The sequence below is a fragment of the Garra rufa genome, chromosome 11 (genome assembly GCF_049309525.1).
Source record: "Garra rufa chromosome 11, GarRuf1.0, whole genome shotgun sequence".
Lineage (NCBI taxonomy): Eukaryota > Metazoa > Chordata > Actinopteri > Cypriniformes > Cyprinidae > Garra > Garra rufa.
Window position 1 is genome coordinate 34090904 of NC_133371.1, and position 24664 is coordinate 34115567.

Genomic DNA, 24664 nt, shown 5'->3' on the forward strand with positions numbered 1-24664 from the left:
ATTGAATTCAACTGTTGTTTTAATAGGTAAGATGATTTGCATCCATAATCCAGTGTGAAAATAGTTTTAAATTCAAATGTGTGAAATACAAATAATCTTGATTTGAAAGAAAAAAAAAATATATATAAATAAATAAATAATAATAAATAAATATATATATATATTCCTTAGTTAAACAGATTAAGACCAAAAATAAAACAGAAGAGACAAAGCTATGAATATTCATTAAATACCATAAGATGCAATTTTTATTAGCAGGATATAATAAAAGTACATACATACAAAAAAAACAGCATTTTAATATTCAGAAGTACAAATGGTAAGAATGTTAAAGAACAAATGCAAGCTTTAACTACAGAAAATCAATCATATTCAACATGCTTCAACCAAACTGACCAACACAAACATGGCAAACTGCATATATGAATAAAAGAAATGAGATGGAGTGAAATATTTAATAGGCATTCTGGCTTTTTGTCCATATTGTCCATAATGTGCCCAAATCCCTGAGGGACATGAACAGATATGATCACAGCAGTGTGGTAATTACCAGCTACTTCACTGATCCTGTGCAAAATCAAAATTGCGCTCACAGCCGTTCTCATATGCAGAACCTCACACACTCGCACACACACACACAGCAGCAGGATATTGGGGTTCTTTGTTGCTGACCAAAGACATTTATTAGAGTTTTGGGGGGGTTGGAGCTCCCGCGTGGAGGCTGCAGTGCCTGTGAAAACACACAGTGGGGGTACTGCACACTTGGGAGGTCACACCTCCCATGCTAATTTAGCACTGTTTGCTCGCTGGCCACCAAATGACTTACAACTAGCAAACAAATATATAGACAAACATTTATATACAAACATACATTATTTCCAGTCTTACACATTAACTTCGCACTACCAACCTTTCCACATAAAGAGTAAAATTCTGAATACAGTTTGTAGAATGCAAAAGGAGCCTTAAAATACATTTCACCTTGTCCAGAGATAATTAGCGGTCCCAAATTCACAAAAGTGCCACTTTCTAGTTTTGTTTTCCTGTAGTAACTGGGTCTGCTAAAAATGTAAAACTACTGTAGATATTTTGGCATTCTAAACAGGTCTACATCTTTAAATCATATGGAAACCCATTTCCGCCACTGAATAAAAAAATAAAATAAAGTGGCAATAGCACTTTTTAAATCTCGCATTTCAGGTTTTTTTTTCTCAAATTGCGTGATATAAACTGACAATTGAGAGAAATAGTCAGAATTGTGAGATACACACTTGTGTTTGCAAGGAAAGTCAGAATTGCACACTTTTATCTCGTAGCTCTGACTTTTTTTTCTTCTTAGAATTGTGATACACTCAAAACTACAAGAAATGGTCAGAATCACAAATAAAAAAACCTTGCAATTCTGACTTTAAGACTTAATTTTGACATTTTTCCTTGCAAATACAATTTTGTATCTCACAATTCTGACTTTTTCCTCACCACTTTTCCCCCCCTCAGAATAGTGAGATAAACTCAGAGTTTTTAATCTTGTAATTCTGACTCTCACAACTGTGATACAAACTCACAAACATTTTTCTCAGAATTTGTGCTATAAACTTAAAGCTATGAGAAATAGTCAGAATCACGAAATAAAAACCTTGCAATTCTGAATTTTGTCAAACAACTGCAAGAAATAAAAATTGTAATTTTTCCTCATAAATGAGAGTTTGTATCTCGCAATTCTCACTTTTTCCTCGCAATTTTTTTCTCAGAATTGCATGGTACAAACAAAAACTCAGAATTGCGAGACAAAAACTGGAGTTTGCGAGGAAAGTCAGTCATTGCGACTTTTTATTCAGCAATTCTGACTTTTTCCCCCTCAGAATTGTGATATAAACTCAATGAGAAACAATCAAAATCACAAAATAAACTCACAATTCTGACTTTTTCTTGAAATTGAGTTTTATCTTGTAATTCTGATTTTTTTCCTCAGAATTTATGATAATTTGCAATTCTGAGTTTGAGTTATATTTTTGACTTAATTGTGAGTTATAAAGTCAGAATTGTGAGAAACTCGCAATTGCGTGAAAGTCAGAATTGCGTGATAGAAATCTTTCCTTATAAATGTTTGTATCTTGCAATTCTGACTTTCATGCTATTACACAATTGTGCGTTAAAGTCGAAACTGCGAGATATAAATGCAATTCTGAGAAAAAAAAAAAGTCAGAATTGTGAGTTTCTCGCAATTCTAAGAAATACAAACTATTTCTCCAAATTTGTCTTACAATTTTGACTATAACTCGCAATTGCGAGTTTATATCATGCAAATCTGACTTTATTTCTCATAATTGCGAGTATCTCACAATTCTAACTTCATAACTCACAAATGTTTTTAAAATGTCTAATTTTGTGGTATAAATGGGCTTCCATAGAATTGGGATGTGCACAGATTAGTTACAGCAAATTACAGTTCTCTTCTTATTCATTACATAGGAGTATAAGTGCCAGAATTTTAAATACCAAGATGTAGGTTTTCAGTCAAAATGAGCAGCAGACAATATGAAAATAATTTGTCAAGTCTAAACCCTCCAGAAACATGGCCAAGTTTCACTGTCTGATCAAACATTGCTGCGGTTTATCCGGTTAGCAAAAGACTGACCAAATACAGTCAAGCCGGTGTTTACTACTGGCTAGAACACTGACATACATAAAACATTCAGATGAAATGATATACAAACATCACTGTGGGTTTAAAACCCTTGCCAGGGGGGTGTTCCATAAACCAAGTTTACCAAATAAGTCAGGCTTATTTCAGTTAGTCTGACTTATTGTCACTTGATTCGGCTCAAAATAAGTCAGACTAACTGAAATAAGCCTGACTTATTTGGTTTATGGAACACCCCCCCAGTCTCCACTGCCATACCCGCTGATGTTTACATAACTTACAGAGCATGTCTGTAGATGATATTAGTGCATGCTGTCGGTCTCTGAGGAGTCACTGTTCTCACCGCTGCTAATGCTGGGGTCAATATAAGAACAAAGCCCATTTTCATGGCTGTTCATCAGGTCTTGGATCTCAGTATGCCATCCCAGGATCTCAGCAAGTTTTCGGACAGACTCTGAGAGATCTCCCAGCTCCATGTAGTCACCCCTCCTCAGGGGCCTCCGTTCAAAGGGCCCGACTGAATCACGGTTCAGCAGCAGACGAGGCACTGTGGACTTCACTGTGTTGACCAGGCTGGCGAAGGGCTCGATCTGCCACAAAAACAAGATGACTTATAGATTAAGTATGACATGACAGATTTCCCTTGATAGCTGTATTACAAACATATATTTAACTCTATCATACATAAATAATGCAATGATACATTAAACCGACTAAAAGCAACCATAAAAACTGTTAAATAAGATTTTTCAAATAAATGCTGTTTTTGACTTTCTATTCATAAACAACACAAAAAATACACAAAAATATAAAGCAGCTGTTTTTAACACTGATAATAAGAAATGTGTCTTGAGTAGCAAATCAACATATTAGAATTAAGGATTATGTGACACTGAAGACTGAAAATTCAGCTTTGCCATTACAAAAATTATATTTTAAAATGATTATATTAGAAAACACCAATAAAAAAAGTAAAAAAAATAATATTTCACAATATTAGGGGTTTTACTTTATTTTTACTAATAAAAAAAATGCAGTCTTGGTGAGCAGCATAAAAGACTTTTCAAAAATGAATAAATCTCAAATAAAATAAATTTCAAAAACTCCTAATCTTCAAAAACTTAACCTTTTAATTACTATGAATAAAAAGCATTGTGAGATAAACAGTCAAGTTAGTTTTATTGTAATAATATTTCACAGTATAAAGATTTTACTGTATTTTTAATATAATTTTTTTTGCAGTTTTGGAAAGCATAAAAGACTTTTCAAAAATGTAAAAAAAAAAAAAAAAAAATTGAGTTTCGCTCTGTACCATTTCACAATATAAGGGGTTTTACTGTATTTTAATAAAAAAAAAAAAAAAAAGTAGCCTTGGTGAGCATAAAATACTTTTCAAAAATGTAAAAAAAATAAAATAATTTTACACACTTTTAACTCCAAACTTTATTACTATGAATAAAAATTGAGAACAGTATTATGGGTTTTAATGCATTTTTAATAACATTTAAAAAAAAAAAAATCAGCATTTCAGCCTTGGCGAGCATAAAATACTCCTTTCAAAAATGCAAACTCTAAACTTTTAAATTACTATTAATAAAAAAAAAATGTAGAGATAAACAGTTAATTTAGGGGTTTTACTGAATTCTTTTGAACAATAATTGAAAAACACAGCCTTTGTAATCATAAAAAAAAAGAAAAAAAACCCCACAACTTCATTTGCAGTTGCTATTCTAAAAATATAATGTGATTTTAGCCATGGAACAAAGTAATATTTATATAAATTTAAAACACTGATAAATGCTGCTTGTATATATAAACTTATTACCAAAATGCTGTTTAAAACAATTTAAGATGGAGTGCAAGTCACACAGCAAAACTGTCAAATATGCTTACATACACAATATTTATATCTTATAGGATCAGTTATTAGAATATAATAATAATAATTAATATTTTATTTTACATTTTTTTCTTCCTTCCTTTTACCTTTAAAGAAGTGCCCATGATCATGAGAAGGTCAGCTTTTGGGAAATCTTCAGCATGTTGAAAGTACTTTTCTGGCAGATCTTCTCCAAAGAAGACGACATTAGGTTTGACTGCACCGGCGCAAAATGTACAGATGGGAACGCTGCCGTTCATTATAGCTTGCTGTTTGGAAAAAAGAAAGGAAGATTATGTAGTATGCACTAAATTGTTTGAATTCAATATTGTAAATTAGGTCACTCGATCTAATTTATATTACCTTGGCTTCCTCAGAAGGATAAGGCGTATAGCAGAGGTGGCAGGCAGCAGTGGCAAAACTACCATGAGCCTCCACAAGTTTGTCATCTGGGATACCACACACTACAGAAAGAGCACAGCACAGTTTAAAATACAGCACTGCGAAATTCACTCTTACTAATGATGTACAATTTTAATCTCACGTTTTTCAAGTCCATCGATGTTCTGAGTGTACATGCGAAGCAGCAGGCCCTTCTGATGCAGCATTCGGATGAAGTAGTGAACGTAGTTTGGTCGGTGGTGTCCAGGGTACAGCTCTTTAGCCAATGAGAAGAAAGGATGAGGGTTGTCAGAGAAGTAGTCGATGTTAAAGATGGCCTCTGGGTAAGGGATGTCATACTTCGCAAGGTTAGCATAAAGACCTGTCCCTGGTGTCCTGAAACAAGACATTTGTTAGTTGAGAATGGGTTAAAACAATGATTCAGAAGTAGTTTTTGGTTTTGAGCGAGTATCCACCTGAAGTCTGGTATACCGCTGGCTGTGCTGATACCTGCTCCAGCAACCACCACAATGTTTCGCACCCGGCCAAGCTTCATCAGCCGGCCGATAGTTCCCAAAGCCCCACGCGGGACAGAGCTGCCAGACGGTGAGGAGAGAACGGCCTTAGTGCTGGGAGACGAACTCTGGTAGGACTTCCCTTTCCTTAAGAGAAGGAAAAGTAATAAAATACTTTAAAATATCGATGACAATTGTGTTTTCAAAACAGATTTGCAAACACATGTCGAAGACTGACACAGAGGAGAAGAAATTGCTGAATAAAGTCGTTATTTTTGTTTACTTTGTGCACAGAATGTATTTTCGTAGCTTAGTAAAATTAAGATTGAATCACTAATGTCACACGGACTATTTTAACAATATTCTCACTACTCTTTTGGGTCTTAAACATGTCAGTTGCAATGCTGTCTATGCAGGGTCAGATTTCATCAAAAATATCTTTGCGTTCTGAAGATGAACAAAGGTCTTGGAACGACATGAAGGTGAATAATTAATGACCGAATTGTAATTTTTGTCTGAACTATCCCTTGAAAATAATTAAAAACAGTTTTTTTGCAGTTTCCTTTCATAGCTGAAGAGTGAAGGAAAATAATGTTGCCTTGTTTTAAACTACATTTCATAAAATTATGCGAAAACATGAGGTTTTGGTGTCTCACCGTGCTAATGAGGCCTGCTGTTCGCTCACGCTCATGAGGCTGAGGTCGTCGACCAGGCCTGAATCTGCAGGTTTAGTGCGCTGAGAGTCCTGAGGGTTGATGGAACTGCGAGTCACCCTTGTGATGCCAGGCGGAGCGATCCTTCTTTCCCTACTCGACTTCGCCTTGCTCATGTTCACGCCTGGAAAGGGACATTTAAATTGTATGTTTATTGGTGTATGCTTTGATTTCTTATAGAACTGGAACTGGTTATACAACTGGATTTTTTAGAAAGAAAATATAAGTCCTTGTAAGACTGCAATAATATTTATGGTTTAAGTAAGCTTAGGTTTTATGCAAAGCTGATGTAGTTATAGAATTTAGAATTCTTCACATACATAGAATACTCACTGACTACTACTTTGACTTTTTGATATTTTTGCCCAAAAATGACAGTAAAGACATTGTGAACTTTTTATTCAAAGACACCCCCCCCCCCCCCAAAAAAAAAAGTTTCCACAAAAAAGCTAAACGGTTTAACAATAACAAGAAATGTTCCATTAGCACCAAATCAGCATATTAGAATGATTTCTGAAGAATCATGTTGCCAATTTATTCTTGCCATCACAGGAATAAACTAAATTTTAAAATGTATTTAAAAAATTAAAATAACTCTATTTTTATAAATGTAAACAATTTTTATAAGTTAAGTTATTTTAGGGTTTCACTACCACTGTTTTTACTGTAATTTTGATCAAATAAATACAGAATTTATATAAAAATCATTGATCTCAAACTTGTAATTATTATATTTAAATTATGAACACAAATTAATATTTAAAATTTATGTTTTATTGGATTTGGCCAATGAAACACTGTTCCATACAAGAAAAAAAAAAAAAAAAAACATTTGTTGAAAAATAACCAGTCATTTAAATATGCAAATATTACAATGACATCTTTTCAAACTAGAATCTTAAATGTCCTAAAGCTAGGATGGAAGACAATTTTTAAACCTCTGGGAAAGAAAAAGAAAACTTACACTTCCAGTCAAAAGATGTTTAATGTTTTTTTTACAGAAGCCTGCATTTATTTGATCCAAAATACAGCAAACCAGTAATATTGTGAAATATTTTTACTATTTAAAATAACTGTTTTCTATTTGAATAACATATCTAATCTGAATTTGAAAATTTAAAAATGTTATTTATTCCTGTGATGAAAGCTAAATTTTCAGCATTATTACTCTAGTCCTTAGTGTCACATGATCCTTCAGAAATCATTCTAATATGCTGATTTGCTGCTCAACATTTTTTATTATTATTATTAATAATAATAATAATAATAATAATAATAATATTTAAAACAGTTGAGCACATTCATTCAAAAGCTTGGAGTCAGTATAATTTATAGAAATTAACACTTATTTAACAAGGATGCTTTAAATTGATCAAAAGTGATGATAAATACATTTATAATGTTTCCATTTCAGATAAATGCTGTTCTCCTGAACTTTCTATTCAAAGAATCAACATAAACGGTTTTGGCAGCAAATCAGAATATTAGAATGATTTCTGAAGGATCATGTGACTGGAGTAAAAATTCAGGAATAAATTAAATTTTAAAATATTTAAATAAACAGTTATTTTAAATAGCAGAAATGTCAATTTTACCGTTTTTGTTGTACTTTGGATCAAATAAATGAAGGCTTCGTGAGGAGAAGAGACATCTTTGTAAACATTAAAACTCTTACTGTTCAAACTGTTCAGTGTATATTAATCACATAAGAAGTTAAAGAAATATCAGACAGCATACATAGATTATAATGATCAAATAGAATATGTTAAGCAATTAGAACCAAATTATTTTACAGTATTTGATGCTGTAGCTGTCTTTAAAATTTGTTCTAATATAAAAAAAAAAAAAAAGTGTTACACATGCTATTTAAAAAAAAAGACCTTTTATACCTTTCCTAATTAGGTTCATTGCAATATTTAAGAGAAAATCATAGCAGAGATGTGCTGTGTCCTGCCTTTGGCTGGCGTAAAGCTACAAAGTATTAAAACCGTCAAGCCCCAACAAAGCTAATGGTTGTAATATATTTAATGTGTCCCTCCACTTTGGTTCAACAGCCCACAGCTGTGGCAGCTTTACGACTCAGGGAAGGGGAACGGGTACAAGAGATGGAGAAGAGGGGGGTGAAAGTGTCCAGGATTGACTGTGTGTCAACAAACCCAGCTGGAAGAGAAAGGAGGAGGCCATTTAGACCAAAAAAAGGCAAGTGAATAGAGATAGATGATGCAGAGGTAGAATCCAATAAAGAGAGTTTGTGGGAAGCGAGAGGTGAGGAAGATGCCTGGAGCCGTGAGAGGCCATCTCTCAAGGCTTCAACATCTTCTAAGGATGAATGACGGACGACGACTGGGACGGAGGGAGAGAGAATAAAAGGTAAGAGGAGTGGATACAAAAAGATACATCCAATAAAACAAGGCTGCCGTCACAGCATACAAACGCGATAAGACGGGCCTTTCAACGACGCACCTTATCACAGCCGAAAGGGGCACAGTTATCACATTCACAATGACAATGGGTCAGTGTGCGGAGTGATAAACAACTACCAGAAGCTGTAGGATGCAGAACAAAATCTGGCAACCTGCAAACCAAAATGGCTATAAGCGGCTATAACTCAATTCAACTCACAAGACGTAAGTGAATTAGTCATTTGTTGGTTATTTTATCTTTTTAAGCGCATCAAGGCTGGCCCTTATGAGATTCCCCTCTCCCACCTCCACTGCTGTAATGGCTACTCCCACAGAACTATTAAAAACTACAGGGGATGAGAGGTCACTGCCTTTGCCTTCCCACTAAGCAAAGAGACACTGCTGCGCACATCCAATATTTCACAGCTGAGCTTATTAAAACTCACACAAACGGCATGGAGAAGTAAATAGTACAATGTGTTTCTGTTGTCACAATCAGGGACTCTAAATGCATTAAAACTTGTCCTTAAGTGTGAATCCTGGAGAAGGAAAAAAATGTTTTAACAAAAAAAAAAAAAAAAAAAAAAAAAAAAAAAAAAAAAATCTCTTATATTGTAATTGTAATGTTGCTCAGAGTATGTCTCACTTTCTCTTGTTGTGTTAATGTTCTGAGCAGTAACAAATATTAAGGCTGGGTACAAAATGTGATTTCTTGATTTTAAACAACTCTCATTTTTACAAAAGGATATTGATTCTTAAATCCTATCAATTAGCCTAACGTTAGGGAACGTTGTAGCAAACCTCTCATTCAGTAAACAGCAATAAGCTTTGTTACCTTTGATATGAAATATTCTGTTTTATTACAGTATTAAACAATACCGTTTTGGCACCATTTAATGTGGAGTGACAGATCGCTCTAGTGCCTCAGTTCAAAAGCAAACACATAAACTGATCATCTCAAAGTCTCTGATTTCAAATTTTGTCCACTTTATTACAGTATTCAAACAATAAATACCATTTTGGCACCATTTACTGTGGAGTGACAGATCGCTCTAGTGCCTCAGTTCAAAAGCAAACACATAAACTGATCATCTCCAAATCTCAGATTTCAAATTCTGTCAATTTTATTGCAGTATTCAAAAAATAAACATTTTTGGCAACATGTGGAGTGACTGATCTCTCTAGCGCCTCAGTTCAAGAACAAACACATAAACTGATCATCTCAAAGTCTCTGATTTCAAATTCTGTCCACTTTATTACAGTATTCAAACAATAAATACAGTTTTGGCAATGTTTAATGTGGAGTGACAGATCACTGTAGAGCCTCAGTTCAAGACAGCACATAAACTGATCATCCCCTTCACTTTAAGACCAGTTTCAGCACAAAATAAACATGAAGAAACATCCGATGGCATGTAAAAAGAAAGAGTAGTGAAACTTAGCAAAAACCATATCCTGTCTTATGTAATCAAACAGTGTTTCACATGGTGTTTTTCAACCGCGCAAAGACGTCAATATAACAACTTGTAAACCTCATGTAACGTCACATTTACCTCAGAAGAAAACATTGTGACCATAAACTCATTAGTCAACTAGAAAAATGACTCCAGAGGAGCATTTTGCTAAATATGCATCATTATGATTTTTACTAAATTCGACAAGATCTTATGACAGCCACAATTTAAATGTTTACATTTCAAAAGACAAATTGTAGTAATATAATTACGCAATTATAACTTAAATATTGAGTGCAAATTAACTGTAAACAAAATTAATGTTAACCTTCAATATTATAGTAATGCATCACCAACTGGCTTTCGTGCATTTTTTACAGCATTAGTTAAGAAAATTTTAGTTGAGTCCTTGAAAATTTGGCATATTCTGTACTTGTAATTTATATCCAAAATATTCTAAATAGAATCAAATCAGGAAATTGAATCGCAAGCTTGTGAATCTGAATCAAATTGTGAAATCGGTGTTAAAACCCAGCCCTAACAAATATAACAAATCAATCAATCAATACTAGTTGTTTTTTCCTCCAAATGAGTAAAATCAGGCATTTTAAACCTAACAAAAAGTATTGTTGAATTTAGAGGGAAAAAGTTTTCCATGTACATTTTTTTTAGTCTGATACATCATTAATCCTATTTTCATTAATAAATACTATTAACAAACCATTTAATCTAGGGGTGGGAATTTTTTGGCACCTCATGATTCAATTAAAAATGATTTCGTTAATTTTTTTTGTACACACATTACAAACGCATCAGTATTTTAATACAAAAACACACCAGTTTATAATATGGACAGCCCAGACTCAAGAAATCAGTGTTTCCTATTAACTATTAACTTCCAAATAAATCAAAAATATTTTACACTTCCCTTTGGGGATGTGTCCGAATCTGATCATACTGTGTTTAGAAAGGAAATGACATGTACTAAGAAACTCCTAAATACGAGATGAGGGGAAAAATATATTTAAATGCTTTCTCTTGCAATTATATCGTTAAGTAATTATACTGTATATAAATTGCAGGCATCAGGGAGCCATTATTATGCGGGGCATTTGTTTTTCCGCCTCATTTGCTGCTGCAGTTATGTTCCGACAACATGCTAATTTATTATTATATAACTATAAAAATGTTTTGAAATTTGTGAATCGATGCAAACCGCTAGAAGACTGAATAATGATTCATATGAGAACCGACTTTTCCTGCAGCCCTAATTTAAACCTTTAATAACTAAATTTTGATAATTATTCTGTTAGTTTCAGACATATTTAGATAAATTCTGATCACTACTAGGCTTTCAATTATTAGCCAACAGTTTGATAAATCACTTTTTTTTAATAAACAATACATTTGATATCACTAATGAGAAGTGCAAAGTTGGAGAATCTTTGCAAATTTGAAGGGGAAAAAAGAAAAAGAACAACATGCAGACAAATAAGCAAAACTCTGTCTGCCGTCTAACAAAGACTTCACTAATCATAGTCAAAGGGGCTTCACGCCAAAGAAGAGGCAAAAACCAACATGAGCAGTGGTGTGACTGAAACCATGGAGAAGAGGTTAGCAACGGGCAGTCAGGGCAGGAATGAGCTGGCTGTCAGACTCAGACTTAGTAAGACAGCACAGAGTCATTGTGCTGATATTAGCGCACATCTCTGGCCTCTCACCGCTGACAAATTGAGCTTAATTAGTTCAGCTGTTTGTCGAGAAGCAGCTAAAAAAAAAAAAAAAGACCAGGATAGAAAATTTATTTAGTATGGAATTTTATGCTGTAGCCGTTTTAATATTTATATAATAATCTTAGAGGGAGGGTTGAAGACACAGACTAAAAGCCTCTAGATCCATCTTATTACTGTATGATATTTCTCTGACTTGAAAACTCTACACAAAGGTAAATAATCCACCTCAAATTAGTTTAATGCTTTCACTCTTGTATACACCTACTTTTTGATATTTGCTGCCCCCTATGCATGATGTGGAGACACAGCTACAATTAAATGAATTAATGTGGCCCTCATCAAAGACCAGTTTCTCCACCACTTTAGCACCCCCTTTTGACGGTTTTAAAAGACAAGGAAACTAATTCACTACATTTAAACTTTGTTCATCAAAAACTCTTGAGACAAATATTAAGCACAAGTGTTTTCAATATCGATAAACAAATGCTATCCAATAACCAAATTGGAGAATGCCTGCTAAAAAGCATCACAGAAAAAAAAAAAAATCACTGCTGCTTTAGTAACCATAAGAAACATTTAAAAACTCACCAACCCTACACTTTTGAACACTAGTTCAGCATGTTTCCTTTTTTGTAATTTAAAACTGAAATATGATGCAGTAACCACTCAATGTATTTATTCAGGATGTGTTCAGACTGATTGATTCACAACTCCATAACTTCAGGTGGTTATTTTTTAATGAGTCGCACAATGAATTATACATTTGTGCAAGAATCAGGTTTTAAGTGTGCAGTCTACTAGAAGACATTTTCTCGCTATTATTTTGTGTTACATTGTCTTTCCTCTCATTATATTCAATTCATTTCAAATTGGGGCGAAACAATGTCACTAACTAATATAAGTAACTATCAGCAGACTATCCAGAGGGCTTAATGTTATTAAATGCTGCCACCCAGTGGCCAAAGTACAGCCAGATAAGAAAACAGGGTATAGTATTGGAAACATTAGCAATGAGTTTGGGGACAAAAATTAATGCAAAGCAAAGGCTAGCGATATCACTAAAATTACATTTTATTTAAACTTTTTTTTTTAATGATGGTTTTCACATTTTAAGATAATTAAGTCTGCAATGAGAGATAAGGGCAAACAAAATCTACACATTAAACAGATTAAAGACCTAAAAAAGTAAGTTGTCAGAAGATAGACTTACCACAGCTGGGTTTTGATGTAGTTAAAAACATTTTGTGTGTACAGATTTTGAGACAAAAGACTTTTAAGGTTTCTTAAAGAAGTCTTTTCTACTCACCAAGCCTCCATTTATTTGATCAAAAGTACAGCAAAAACTGTAAAGTTGTGAATTATTTTTACCATTTAAAATAACAGTTTTCTATTTGAATATATTTTAAAACGTATTTGATTCCTGTGATTTCAAAGCTACATTTTTAAAATGTTTAAAAAAAACTATCATTATTATGTTGAAAACTGGGGAGTAGAATTTTTTCAGGTTACTTTGATGAATAGAAGGTTCAGAAGAACAGCATTTATCTAAAATCTTTTGTAACATTATAAATGTCTTTAGCATCACGTTTGATCAATTTAAAGCATTCTTGCTAAAAAAAAAAAGTCTATAATTTCTTTGCCCCAAAAAATATACTAACTCCAGGCTTTTGAGTGGTATATAGTGTATAATGTTACAAAAGCTTTTTATTTCAGATAAATGCTGATCTTTGAAACTTTCTATTCATCAAAGGATCCTGAAAAAAATTAAGTACTCATATGTTTAAAATATTGACCATAATAATAATAATACTATTTTTTAAACAGAAAATCAGCATATTAGAATGATTTCTGAAAGATCATGTGACACTGAAGACTGGAGTAATAATGCTGAAAATTTAGCATTGTTCACAGGAATACATTTTAAAATATATTCAAACAGAAAACAGTTATTTTGAATAGTATACATATCAAAATGTTACTGTTTTTGCTGTACTTTGGATCAAATAGCCTAAATGCAGGCTTGGTGAGCAGAAACTTTAAAAAGCAGAAAAACTAATTTGTGTAAAACATTAAGTGAATCATTTTTACAAAAGACTTTATACAATTCTGTTTAGATAATCACAGTTTAATAAAAGTTTATTGAAAGTACGTTTAAATGTGACCTTCAAAGTAAAGAGCTGGGACACAAAATTGCCCGTAATTGAACCAGAGAAGCCAAATTGGATCAGCTAAATAAAAACATAAAATTTATTTCACAATATTATTGCATTTGCTGTATTTTAGATTAAATAAATGCAGGCTTAGGCCTATTATAAATTGTTAAAAATCTAAAAACTAAATCTAAAACTTTTGACTGGTAGTGTACACACACAAACAAACAAACAAACAAACAAACAGTTTTTTGACTGAGTACCTAATTGTTAATCACTTAAGCCAAGGCCTTAAAGTCTGATGTGTTTTTAAACAAAAATAAAAGATAATAATACGGTGCATTACTACACATAAGCAGAACATCGCTTCAGGGAGCGTTCTTTATGTATGTGATAATCAGCCATGACGCTTTGTTACGCAATAATCTGCGCATTCATACACTGTATGAGGAGTTGCAAGTAAACATTGTATTTAATTCTCTGGCGGCGCTGCTACAAACACTGCAATAAATGTATGACCTCACATTAAAACCATTGCTAGCTAAAACATTCAATGTGGCGGTTGCAGAATACTACTTGAATATCTGATTCCCTGGAATACGCTTTTCAAAGGTTGAATGCATTAAGTGTATGGAGCACAACACTAAGTAAATAGTTACTTGCCTCTGTATTTGTTTACCCGACTGTGAAGGAGGGAGGGAAAACAAGTCAATACGAAGAGCAGAAAATCGATGATATCCCTCGCGACAAAACAAGTGGCTGGGAATTACATGAATATCAACGTGACGTCTAGAGCAAAATGAATGTCATGCTTAAATCTGTACAAGTCCACCGTCCCTGCAAAACATTACAAGCTGCTTGACAATGCAGGAAGTACGTCATTTTATGAATAAGAGCGGGAAAACACCCCTGTGACAGCTGCTGCAGATCAACAGCCAATAGAAAATGCTAGTTTAATTTGTGATAATAATTAAAACATCTCTTTACATTACAAAGTACACAGTGGAGCAAAATTCAAATACAAGAATGCACTCCCTTTTTAGTTAGCATGATGTTGAATTGGAAGGACATGAAGTGGAATTTACAGAAGTACAAATTAAAAAAATTAAACATATTTACACAACAGAAGCATTACAACCATCAGCAATACAATTGTTTCATATTTAATTTTTTTTTTGGAGAAATTAGTGCATGTGTTTTTCAAAATATGGTCCAAAAATGTATCTATGAAGTAAACTACCAGTCAAAAGTTTTTGAACAGTAAGATTTTTGATGTTTTTTTTTAAAGTCTCTTCTGCTCACCAAGCCTGCATTTATTTGATCCAAAGTACAGCAAAAACGGTACAATTTTGAAATATTGTTTTATATTTGAATATATTTTAAAATGTAATTCATTCCTGATCAAAGCAAAATTTTCACTATCATTATTTCAGTCTTCAGTGTCACATGATCCTTCAGAAATCATTCTAATATGCTGATCAGTTGAGTACATTTGAAGGATTCTTTGATAAATAGAAAGATCCAAAGATCAGCATTTATCTGAAATAAAAAGCTTTTGTAACATTACACACTATACCATTCAAAAGCTTGGAGTCAGTATACTTTTCTTTTTATTTCTGGGAAAGAAATTATAGAAAGTAATACATTCATTTAGCAAGGATGCATCAAAAATGATGATAAAGACATTTATAATGTTACAAAAGATTTCTATTTCATATAAACGTTGTTCTTCTGAACTTTCTATTCATCGAAGAAACTGGAAAAAAATGTACTCAGATGTATTCAACATAATAATAATAATAATAAATGTTTTTTAGAAGCAAATCAGAATATTAGAATGATTTCTGATCATGTGACTGGAGTAATTGTGCTAAAAAAAATCAGCTTTGAAATCGCAGGAATAAATTACATTTTTAAATATATTCAAATAAAAAACAGTTATTTTAAATAGTAAAAATATTTCCAGTTTTTAATGTTTTTGCTGTACTTTGGATCAAATAAATGCAGTCTTGGTGAGCAGAAGAGACTTCTTTGAAAACAATTCAAAAATCTTACAACTTTTGACAGGTAGTGTACAATTTTGACCTGGAGTTATTCAGAAATATTTCATTGTTGAATGTTGTGATGAATAAATAATGTCATAATACTTTCAGAAGTACAAAATGTGATATATGATAAAAAATAAACATATTTATGAGTAACCGGGGGGAAAAAAGTTTTTTTTTTAAACTACATTTAAAGCAGTGACATTTCCTGATCATTCCATGTGTTCTAAAATTTAAATGTACAGAATTAGAATTCTACATCATGTTCAAATTTAAATTTTCATGAAAGCATTCTTAATTTAATTCTGGATGCCACACAACCCATAATCTAGGCCTACTGGTAAAAGTTACAGGGTAAATTTCCTTTAACCCTAAAACAGCACAATGAAAAGTTTAAGTAAAAATACAGGTAAAACACCTAGGGAAAAACTATATTTCTCATTCCTCTATTTGACATTTTAGAGTATACTTTACATGGCATAAAAGTCATGTTCAGTTATCAAATGAATATGTGACCATGGACCACAAAAACAGTCATAAGGGTAAATTGTTTTAAATTGATATTTATACATCATCTGAAAGCTGAATAAATAAGCTTCATGTAAGGTTTGTTATGACAATATTTGGCCTGAGATATAACAATTTGAAAATCTGGAATCTGAGGGGGCAAACAAAAATTAAATATTGCATCTTAGCAATGCATATTACTAATCAAAAATTAGTGTTTTTTTACAGGAAATGTACAAAATATCTTAATGGAACAAGGTCTTTACCTAATACCCTAATGATTTTTGGCATGAAAGAAAAATCGATAATTTTGACCCGTATTTTTGGCTATTTCTACAAACATACCCATGCTACTTAAGACTGCTTTTGTGGTCCATGGTCACATATTACTCTGTAGGCTACTTTTTGTTATTACTTTGCTGTCTATACGCTCAAACAGACAAGTTAGTTGATCCATCCCCATTATCAGATCTCAATCAATGAAAAACCAATACTCAGGTGCACAGAGCACAGAGAGATACACCCTCATTTTCATCATACTCCACGCACACTCAGACTATAGTGAAGTCATTTCACACCAGAGGGGTAAAGAAAACGTCACTTCCTCTCCAAAGTGTCCACATTGGTACGTGGTTAAAAACAGCTAGGACGCCACGTACACATTATGCAAAGATAGGTCTTTATAAGAAAAGTCTTGTTAGCTCGCAGATCCATCGTAATTTTAGCGTATGTCTTTGCGAATCGCCGAAGGGAGCTGCATACTTTTCCTTTGAAACAAACAAGGGGTGGAGACAGAAGTTTCCAACTTGATCTGCAGAAGTTTAGAGAAGCAAACTTGTAACACAGTAAGTATATACACGCCAGCTGGCAAAGTTTTCCGGGGGGTTGTTGATATTTGTACGAGTTATAACATATATGATGCTTATAATATAAGAGCTTTGTTGACTCTGTAGACAATGGCTGGATTGTCTCGTAATGCATCTCTTACCTAATGTCATGTAACGTTAACTGTCGATTGATGAGTTGCCGCCCTGTTTTCAAGTAATTGTCTTCAAGGAGACCTGCTTCTGGTACTTTAGTACTTCAAGACTATTTTTCTTGGTTTGGTTTACTTGTTTTCTTTGTTAAGGTGACTATAATTTCCTGTCAAGCCTATGTTGTTCTTGCTCGTTCCCATCTAACGTTTAAATGTAAGTTAGTGTGAAATTGAGTTACTTTAAGACCAGATTATTATTTATTCATTCCTATGGAACGAAAATACTTTATACACAAGCGCCACGTCAGATTCAGAAACAGCAAAGGTTTAGAACGAAGTTCGATTCATAAATGAATCATTCTTTGGAATCGTTCAAAAGAATCGTTTGAAAATGTTCACAAATTCGAATTAAACGAATAGTAATAACAATTCCCCCAACCGTGTTTCACATGTGAGATATCCCTTACGAAAATTAACCATTGTTTCACCACAAATAAAACAAAAATGGCTACTATAGTAAAACAACGGTAACCACAAATTAACCATGGTTTTGCTACACTAACCATAGTTTAACCATGGTATTTGTAGTAAAACTGTGATTATACAAATGGTAATCAATACACCAAAAATCATGGTTACAGTGGGTTTTACTACAATAAAACCATTTTCTTGAGGGATAATACGCTATCGTATTTCACTGTGTCAAATATGTGTGGAATAGGCTGTTTATGACTTAATATTTTAGTTTTACACATGGGAAAGTTTATTTAATAAATGTAGCCTTGTAAAATGGCCGTGTTACTGAAATAATTTGGTCAAAACTTTAGAGACGCTAAATGTTTTTTTTTCCGTTGAACCGGTTCTTTTAAATTCGAAAGAATCGATTCAGTGACTCGACTCTAAACCCTTTACTAAAGTTCGCTTTAGGACAGACTTGATATGATGCATTTGTTTGTCACTTCACGAAGTTGACTCAAGAACCTGATTCATTCAGTCATTTCCATGCATTCAATGATTGCTTATGTGTAACTGTACACGTATTAATACACTGCTTAGTGAGCTCTGTTTTATCTTTATTGTCCTTAGTCATGTCCTTTTAAGTATGACTTAAAGATAATAAATTATTACATTTGAATGTTGCATCACAGTGTTTTATATTACATCTGCAGTATGTTAATATTTAATTATGATTTCTTAATATTGCTCATGTTTACTAGTGAAAATAAAGATTTGTAATTTTAGTGCAGTAGTCAGCTTGTCCAAATGATTGCTTTAAGCCATTTGGTATGCCTTATCTAAAATGTAATAATTTTATTTATCCCAAAATAGTCCAGTCTGCCTGTTTGCAATGTTGACAGGGTGTTGCAGGATACTTTTTTGTTGACAGAGTAAACTGGTCCGCCTTGTTCTGTGTTGATCCTTGTTGGATTGAAGCCCATTTATTAGTGCCAACCTTTCACCTTGTTTTCTGTCTGGTCCCACCCAAATTCCTGAAAGACAAATTTATATTTCTTCTGTGGAACATTAAGAAACATTGTTTTAACTGCCACATCTTGTTTGTGTTTTTTATGTAGGGTGAAAATGAGTGAAACAAACCAACAACGGGAAGAGTTGCCTGCATACTTGAACGACGAGCCTCCGCCAGGTACTGCAAGTTATGCTGAAATTTCGTTGTAAAAATGACTTGCAACAGTTATTCCTTTTTGCAGCAATCAAACTTTTTATCTTAGCACAGTCATTTTATACAGCTGTCCTTAGTACATCTTTTTGCAAGAGATTGATAACGCTTTGTGCCACATAGTGGTGCTCTTGCACAATCCAAGACTGACACTAGGCCATTGCCCTAGTTTTTTTTGTCCAGTCTTAATTATCAAACATACTAGATCCGGTTATAAAATTGTAAATATGGTTATAGTAATAGGTATTATTACATCAATAAATGTAGTAACTTTACCATTTTAAATGATTTTAGACTGTTTTTACTAAAAAAAAAAAAAGACATTTTTATCTTTGATTAAATTGAAATATTCTACTGAAAGATAAATACTGTTGATTTTGCCATAAATATAGCTATTGTTGCTGATAAGGCTTTAAAACTTAAAAAAAAAAATATATGTTTTTAATTGTATTAAATTCTTTGCCAAATTTTTTTTGTTTTATTAAATACATTACAACCTAATACATTTTTATTGAATTTTAGTTTTATTAATTGAAAGCAGAATCTTTAATTGAATTAGATGATTATTACTTTTAAAAACATGGCTAGCATTTTTATTTCCTTATACATTTTTAAATTTAGTTTTATTAATTGAAAGTTAACATTTTAATTGATCTATGAAATTAACCTAACTACTAATTACTTTTAATTAAAATATGGCTAAAGTTTTTAATTGTATAAAGTTCTTAACGACCTAATAACTTTATTTTATTAATTGAAAGCAACAGATTAGTATGAAATTAAATTAAATAATAATTACTTTTAATATAATTTTTAATAGTATTGAGTTTATTTTATGTAATAGTATTTTTTTTTTTCATTTTCTTTTTTATTTGTTTAATTTCATATCATATTATTTTATTTCATTTCATTTATATTTTCTTTTATGTCCTATATCGTATATTATCATGGCATATAATTTTATTTTATATCATTTCACTTTTAATTTTTTTAATTTTTAATTTTTTCATGTAATTTATTTCATTTCATTTTATATTGTATATCACATAATTATTTAATTTTATTTAATTTCATGCAATATATATATTTTATTTCATAGCATTTAAATTAATTTTTATATTTTGTCATATATCATATAATATAATTTCATCTTATTTTATTAAATTCTATAGAGTTCTTTACCTAATATATTTAATTTTATTTTATTTTTATTAATTGAAAGCAGAACCATTAATTGAAGTATGAAATTATATAAAATAATTACTTTTAAAATATGGCTAGCATTTCTAACTGTATAAAGTTCTTCACTTTATACATTTGTTTTGTTTTACTTATTAAAAGTAAATGCTTTAATTGAACTATAAAGTTAATCTAATTACTTTTAATCAAAATATGAATTAATTGTGTAAAGTTTTTTTTTTAACCAAACAAATGTTTGTTTTATTGAAAGTGAAAGATTTAATTTAAGTGTAAAAATAAATTACATAATTACTTTTAAAATAATTTTTTGGTAAATAATGGTATTTTTATTTATTTTTTTCATATCATATTATTTGATTTCTTTTCATTTTTTATTATTTTTTTTTTCTTTTCTTTAATATATCATATCATATCATATCATTTTTTTTTTTTTTTTATAATTTTATTTCATTTTTTTTATTTCATTCATATCATATAGTTTTTATTTTATTTCATAGCATAGCATGGCATTTAATTTTATTTAATTTTATTTTTTTATTTAATATCATATATCTTATTTTAGTTGCCATGTTATCTTATCTTATCTGTTGATCTTTTCAATATTAACATTTCATTTCATATCCTGCAGATACCAACAAAGACCATCCCCAACCCCAGCCTGGCATGTTCTCCAGGGTGGCCGGTGGTCTGTTCAGTGTCACCAAGGGAGCCGTTGGGGCCACGGTGGGTGGAGTCGTCTGGGTTGGAGGGAAAAGCCTTGATCTCACGAAAACTGCTGTTACCTCAGTTGCAGCGGTTCCAGCGATGGGAGTGGGGCTCGTGAAGGGCAGCGTGTCCGCAGTGGCTGGTGGCGTGAGCGCCGTGGGCTCTGCCGTCGCCAGCAAAGTTCCCATTGGCGGAGGCAAGAAGAAGGACAAGTCTGACTGAATCACGTGGCTCCAAGGTACTTGCGTCAGAGGCGTCTGCATCGTGTCTTCTTCTTTGACTCCAGAGGGAGTTGATTGTGGAGTTCACGCTTGTGTTACGAGCACATTTGGACCATATCCGTCTGCCTGATCGGACCAACAAGACTGGGTGGCCTTCATCTGCTCCACGCACAAACCTTTGTTTCTGTGTTCTATTGGAATATGACATTGAGTGTGTGTTGTATTCAGAGTCAAACTGTTTATCTATGAAGTATTAAATAACCGACCAGAGGTGGATACGTGGACCTCCAAATGTTCCGTTTATGCTTTACTGAGCTCACGAAGGCACACACTTGTGTCTGACTGTACACGCAAAGAATCACATTTAAACACACCTTACAGTTGAATTGCTCCAAGCCGGTTGTAGGGATGAAGATCAATCAAGTGTCCCTCTAGGTGCTGTGTGAGAAAATCTCAGACTGTGGGGTGCTGATGGTGGCGCTCCATCCATCTGATTGATTGTTTGTGAGATTACTTACTTTGTGCCTCTGGGGTCCAGGCTGAACTCCAGCAATCGCTCTCTGTGTCGCTCTGAAAAACAGAAAAACACACACACACACACACACATACATATTAAGGGCTGGTATGTTTAGGTTTTGTCAAACAACTCCAAAATTAAACATAAATCTGAATGCTGATAGATGCTTTTTTTTTTTTTTTTAGGGAAACATGACAATCTCCATTAAAACATGAGTCTTTTTGTCTGTTTTGAAGACTATAGCTGTATTTGAATACCCAGTGACATTTTCTTTTTCGTTTCTGTGTCTCTCTGTCCTTTCGCTTCTGTTCTGTTTGCTCTTTTAGCTCTTTAATGTGAATTTTTTTTGTTTTATGTGCCAAAAAAGAACCACATGGGGTGGCAAAGTATAATACAGTATTTTCTTCTGTCAAGTATTTGTTTTCTCTTAACCAAAGATTAAGTAAGGAAAAAAAGTTCAGTGTATTTTGAGGATTTTCTTCTTTATTGTTCATATGCAGTTTACTTTATGGTATTCAGTGTACTCTCTCTTTTTAGATAGGTAGGTAGTTATCAAATATATATATATTAATGTTTTGTTGTTGTTGTTTGATTTGAGACAATCCATATTTCAGTGTAATAATGTGAATTGAAAAGGACCTAAATAAAGAAACATCACCGTTGCTTCCAATGTTAACTCTTGTGAAAGTGGTTCCTTGGCAAAGAATTGATTAAAAAACTAAAAATACTGCCGTGGCCAGTAACTAAGGTAAGATTATATTAAAGGGCTAGTTCGCCCAAAATAAGAATTCTGTCATTAAGTACTCATTCATGTGTTGTTCCAAACCTGTAAGACCTTCGTTCATCTTCGGAACAAATTGAGATATATTTGAACCCAAAGGCTTTCTGATCCTGCATAGACAGCAACACAACTACGTTCAAGTAACAACTCGTTGTTACCATTTCATTCTTAGTGTAAATGTGTTTAATGTAGTCTGGCTTGTGGTTTCTGTTCTAATTCATCCTGAATGTGTCTGGTGGGGTTCAGATAGCGCTGGATTATGGACTGTGCCATTGCCCTATGGCCTTCAAAGTCTCTTTTGGCCCGAAATTGCTCAAATAAACCTATGATACCTAAAGCTATGGTACCCAGATAGTATTTTGGCTGTTTAAGTTAAACGCAGGATAAAAAGTCAAGAATGGGTCCTGCAGGACCTGTCCAGGTCAATCAAGTTCTTCCAAACCAGACTCAATACTTGAAATGTTTGTCCAACCTATTAGCAATGGGTGTAGGTAGGCTAGCTAGTGCTGGGCAGTTTGACCCAAAATCTGTTACACATTTTTTTAGGGGTTCAAGTGCGTAGCGCTGAAACCCTGTTGTAATATTTAGAATGGCCAAGCATCAGCAATCTCCACGTAAAACTGATCAGACAGATTAAACCGTAAGTCGTAGAGATTTAAAACTTGGAGGGATGGTAGTACTTACACTGTCTACAACAGGTGTCTTCAACTAAAACGGCTCGAGGTCCAGTAATGAACCCTTCTCACCAGCCGAGGTCCGGACATTATATATAAAAACATTTATGGTTTTTGCGAGACCAGGGTATCTGCAGGATATTTAAGCTTAAATTCTAGACTTTTAAAGACCTTTTTCAAGACCTGCACAATTTTTTTTATAAATAAAAAAAAGACTGTAAAAAGCATGATTTACAATTCAGATGCAGGTTTCACAAAACAAAAAGATTCATTAAATTAAAAACTTCACATTTCAATCTTCAAGAATCAAAAGTTTCAATTCTTATATTAATTTAAACAATTATTATCAATCAAGTATTATGTTAATTAAATAAAATATACATATATTTTACTGCCTTAATTGTTTAATTTTTATAACACATTATCTTGTCGATCCATCGTGTTTGCTTTTTAAAACCATGGATTGATTTTCACATTGGTCTTTTTGACAACAGCAGACGTACGGGCTGATTGAAAATAGCCGAGCCGCAGCTGACTTTAAAACGTGCAGCGCTCATATTTATTCAATGGATAGCCTTTGAAGTGTCATCGCAATTCTTGTCTTTCAGTCCCCACATTTAAGACAACCTAAAATCATATTTAAGACTTTCTTAACCCCTATTACAGTTTTTCTCAAATGCTAAAACACATTTCACAAACTTTTCCTCCATGTTCCCCAATATCTAAACACAACACCCTTTTCTAAAGCCACATAAACACAACCACACCTTCTCACTCCAAAACTCAAACTTTCACACCAAAAGAGCAGCTCGAATTCAAAAATGTAAACACTATACACATTACACATCATTACACACTACAGCAAATCAATTGAAAACACAATGCTCAATTTGTGAGAAGGTTCTTTGTTTCAAGAACCTTCTTGAAACTGCCAATGCATATTTTTAGAAACTTTACAGTAACGGATCTTCTTAGATCTCTGCAGAGGATTAGGCATTTAGATTTGTGAGTTTCATATGAAGAGTATAAATCTATAGAAAATACTGCATGTACACTACTGTAACACAACTCAATGCAAAAACAGAATCTACTGCACACAACAGTACTCTTGAAAACATGATCAGGGTGTGAAGTTTTTTTTATTTACTTTATTCACACCACACACACACACACCACAATCACTGTGCGGCATCATGTCGCTGAGCTGCATCGGGCCACATCACCTCATCCACATTGCAGGCTATATTGTCTCTTGCCAGGCACCGCAGGAAAAACGCCCTGGAATGGCGAATCCATCCTTGGAAGGCCTCCACTGGGATGTCAACACAGGCCAGCTCCATTGGTTCTCTCTAGTGTATGGTTGTCTGTCATAAACCTTCCATCTCCACGATGAGAAGAACTCCTCTATAGGGTTCAGGAAAGGGGAGTAGGGTGGCAGACAGACGTTTAAAAAGTGGTTACTGTTGGTGGTGAACCACTCTTTGATTTG

At 33.0% G+C, this 24664-nt stretch overlaps 2 protein-coding genes across 2 annotated transcripts; one reads left to right on the forward strand and one right to left on the reverse strand.

Annotated features, from left to right (window-relative positions):
• Positions 1 to 247: 247 nt before the first annotated feature.
• LOC141345456 (NAD-dependent protein deacetylase sirtuin-3) lies at positions 248 to 14709 on the reverse strand. The gene is made up of 7 exons (XM_073850309.1): positions 14535 to 14709; positions 6076 to 6256; positions 5381 to 5566; positions 5068 to 5300; positions 4887 to 4987; positions 4631 to 4792; positions 248 to 3234 (listed from the first exon to the last, which is right to left on the reverse strand). Exons 2-7 carry the CDS (start codon positions 6246 to 6248, stop codon positions 2947 to 2949), a joined length of 1143 nt encoding a protein of 380 aa, XP_073706410.1. The 5' UTR covers positions 6249 to 6256; positions 14535 to 14709; the 3' UTR covers positions 248 to 2946.
• A 2332-nt stretch (positions 14710 to 17041) lies between these two features.
• tmem263 (transmembrane protein 263) lies at positions 17042 to 22396 on the forward strand. Its single transcript, XM_073850785.1, has 3 exons — positions 17042 to 17268; positions 18974 to 19044; positions 20906 to 22396. Exons 2-3 carry the CDS (start codon positions 18981 to 18983, stop codon positions 21202 to 21204), a joined length of 363 nt encoding a protein of 120 aa, XP_073706886.1. The 5' UTR covers positions 17042 to 17268; positions 18974 to 18980; the 3' UTR covers positions 21205 to 22396.
• The last annotated feature ends 2268 nt before the right edge of the window (positions 22397 to 24664 follow it).

Coding starts and splice junctions, on each gene's coding strand:
- LOC141345456 (XM_073850309.1), bottom strand. CDS start 6,248: ATGAGCAAGGCGAAGTCGAGTAGGGAAAGAAGGATCGCTCCGCCTGGC. Junction 5,567..6,075: donor CAGCAGGCCTCATTAGCACG/GTGAGACACCAA, acceptor CCTTCTCTTAAG/GAAAGGGAAGTCCTACCAGA. Junction 3,235..4,630: donor TCATGGGCACTTCTTTAAAG/GTAAAAGGAAGG, acceptor TTTTTGTGGCAG/ATCGAGCCCTTCGCCAGCCT.
- tmem263 (XM_073850785.1), top strand. CDS start 18,981: ATGAGTGAAACAAACCAACAACGGGAAGAGTTGCCTGCATACTTGAAC. Junction 19,045..20,905: donor GAACGACGAGCCTCCGCCAG/GTACTGCAAGTT, acceptor CATATCCTGCAG/ATACCAACAAAGACCATCCC.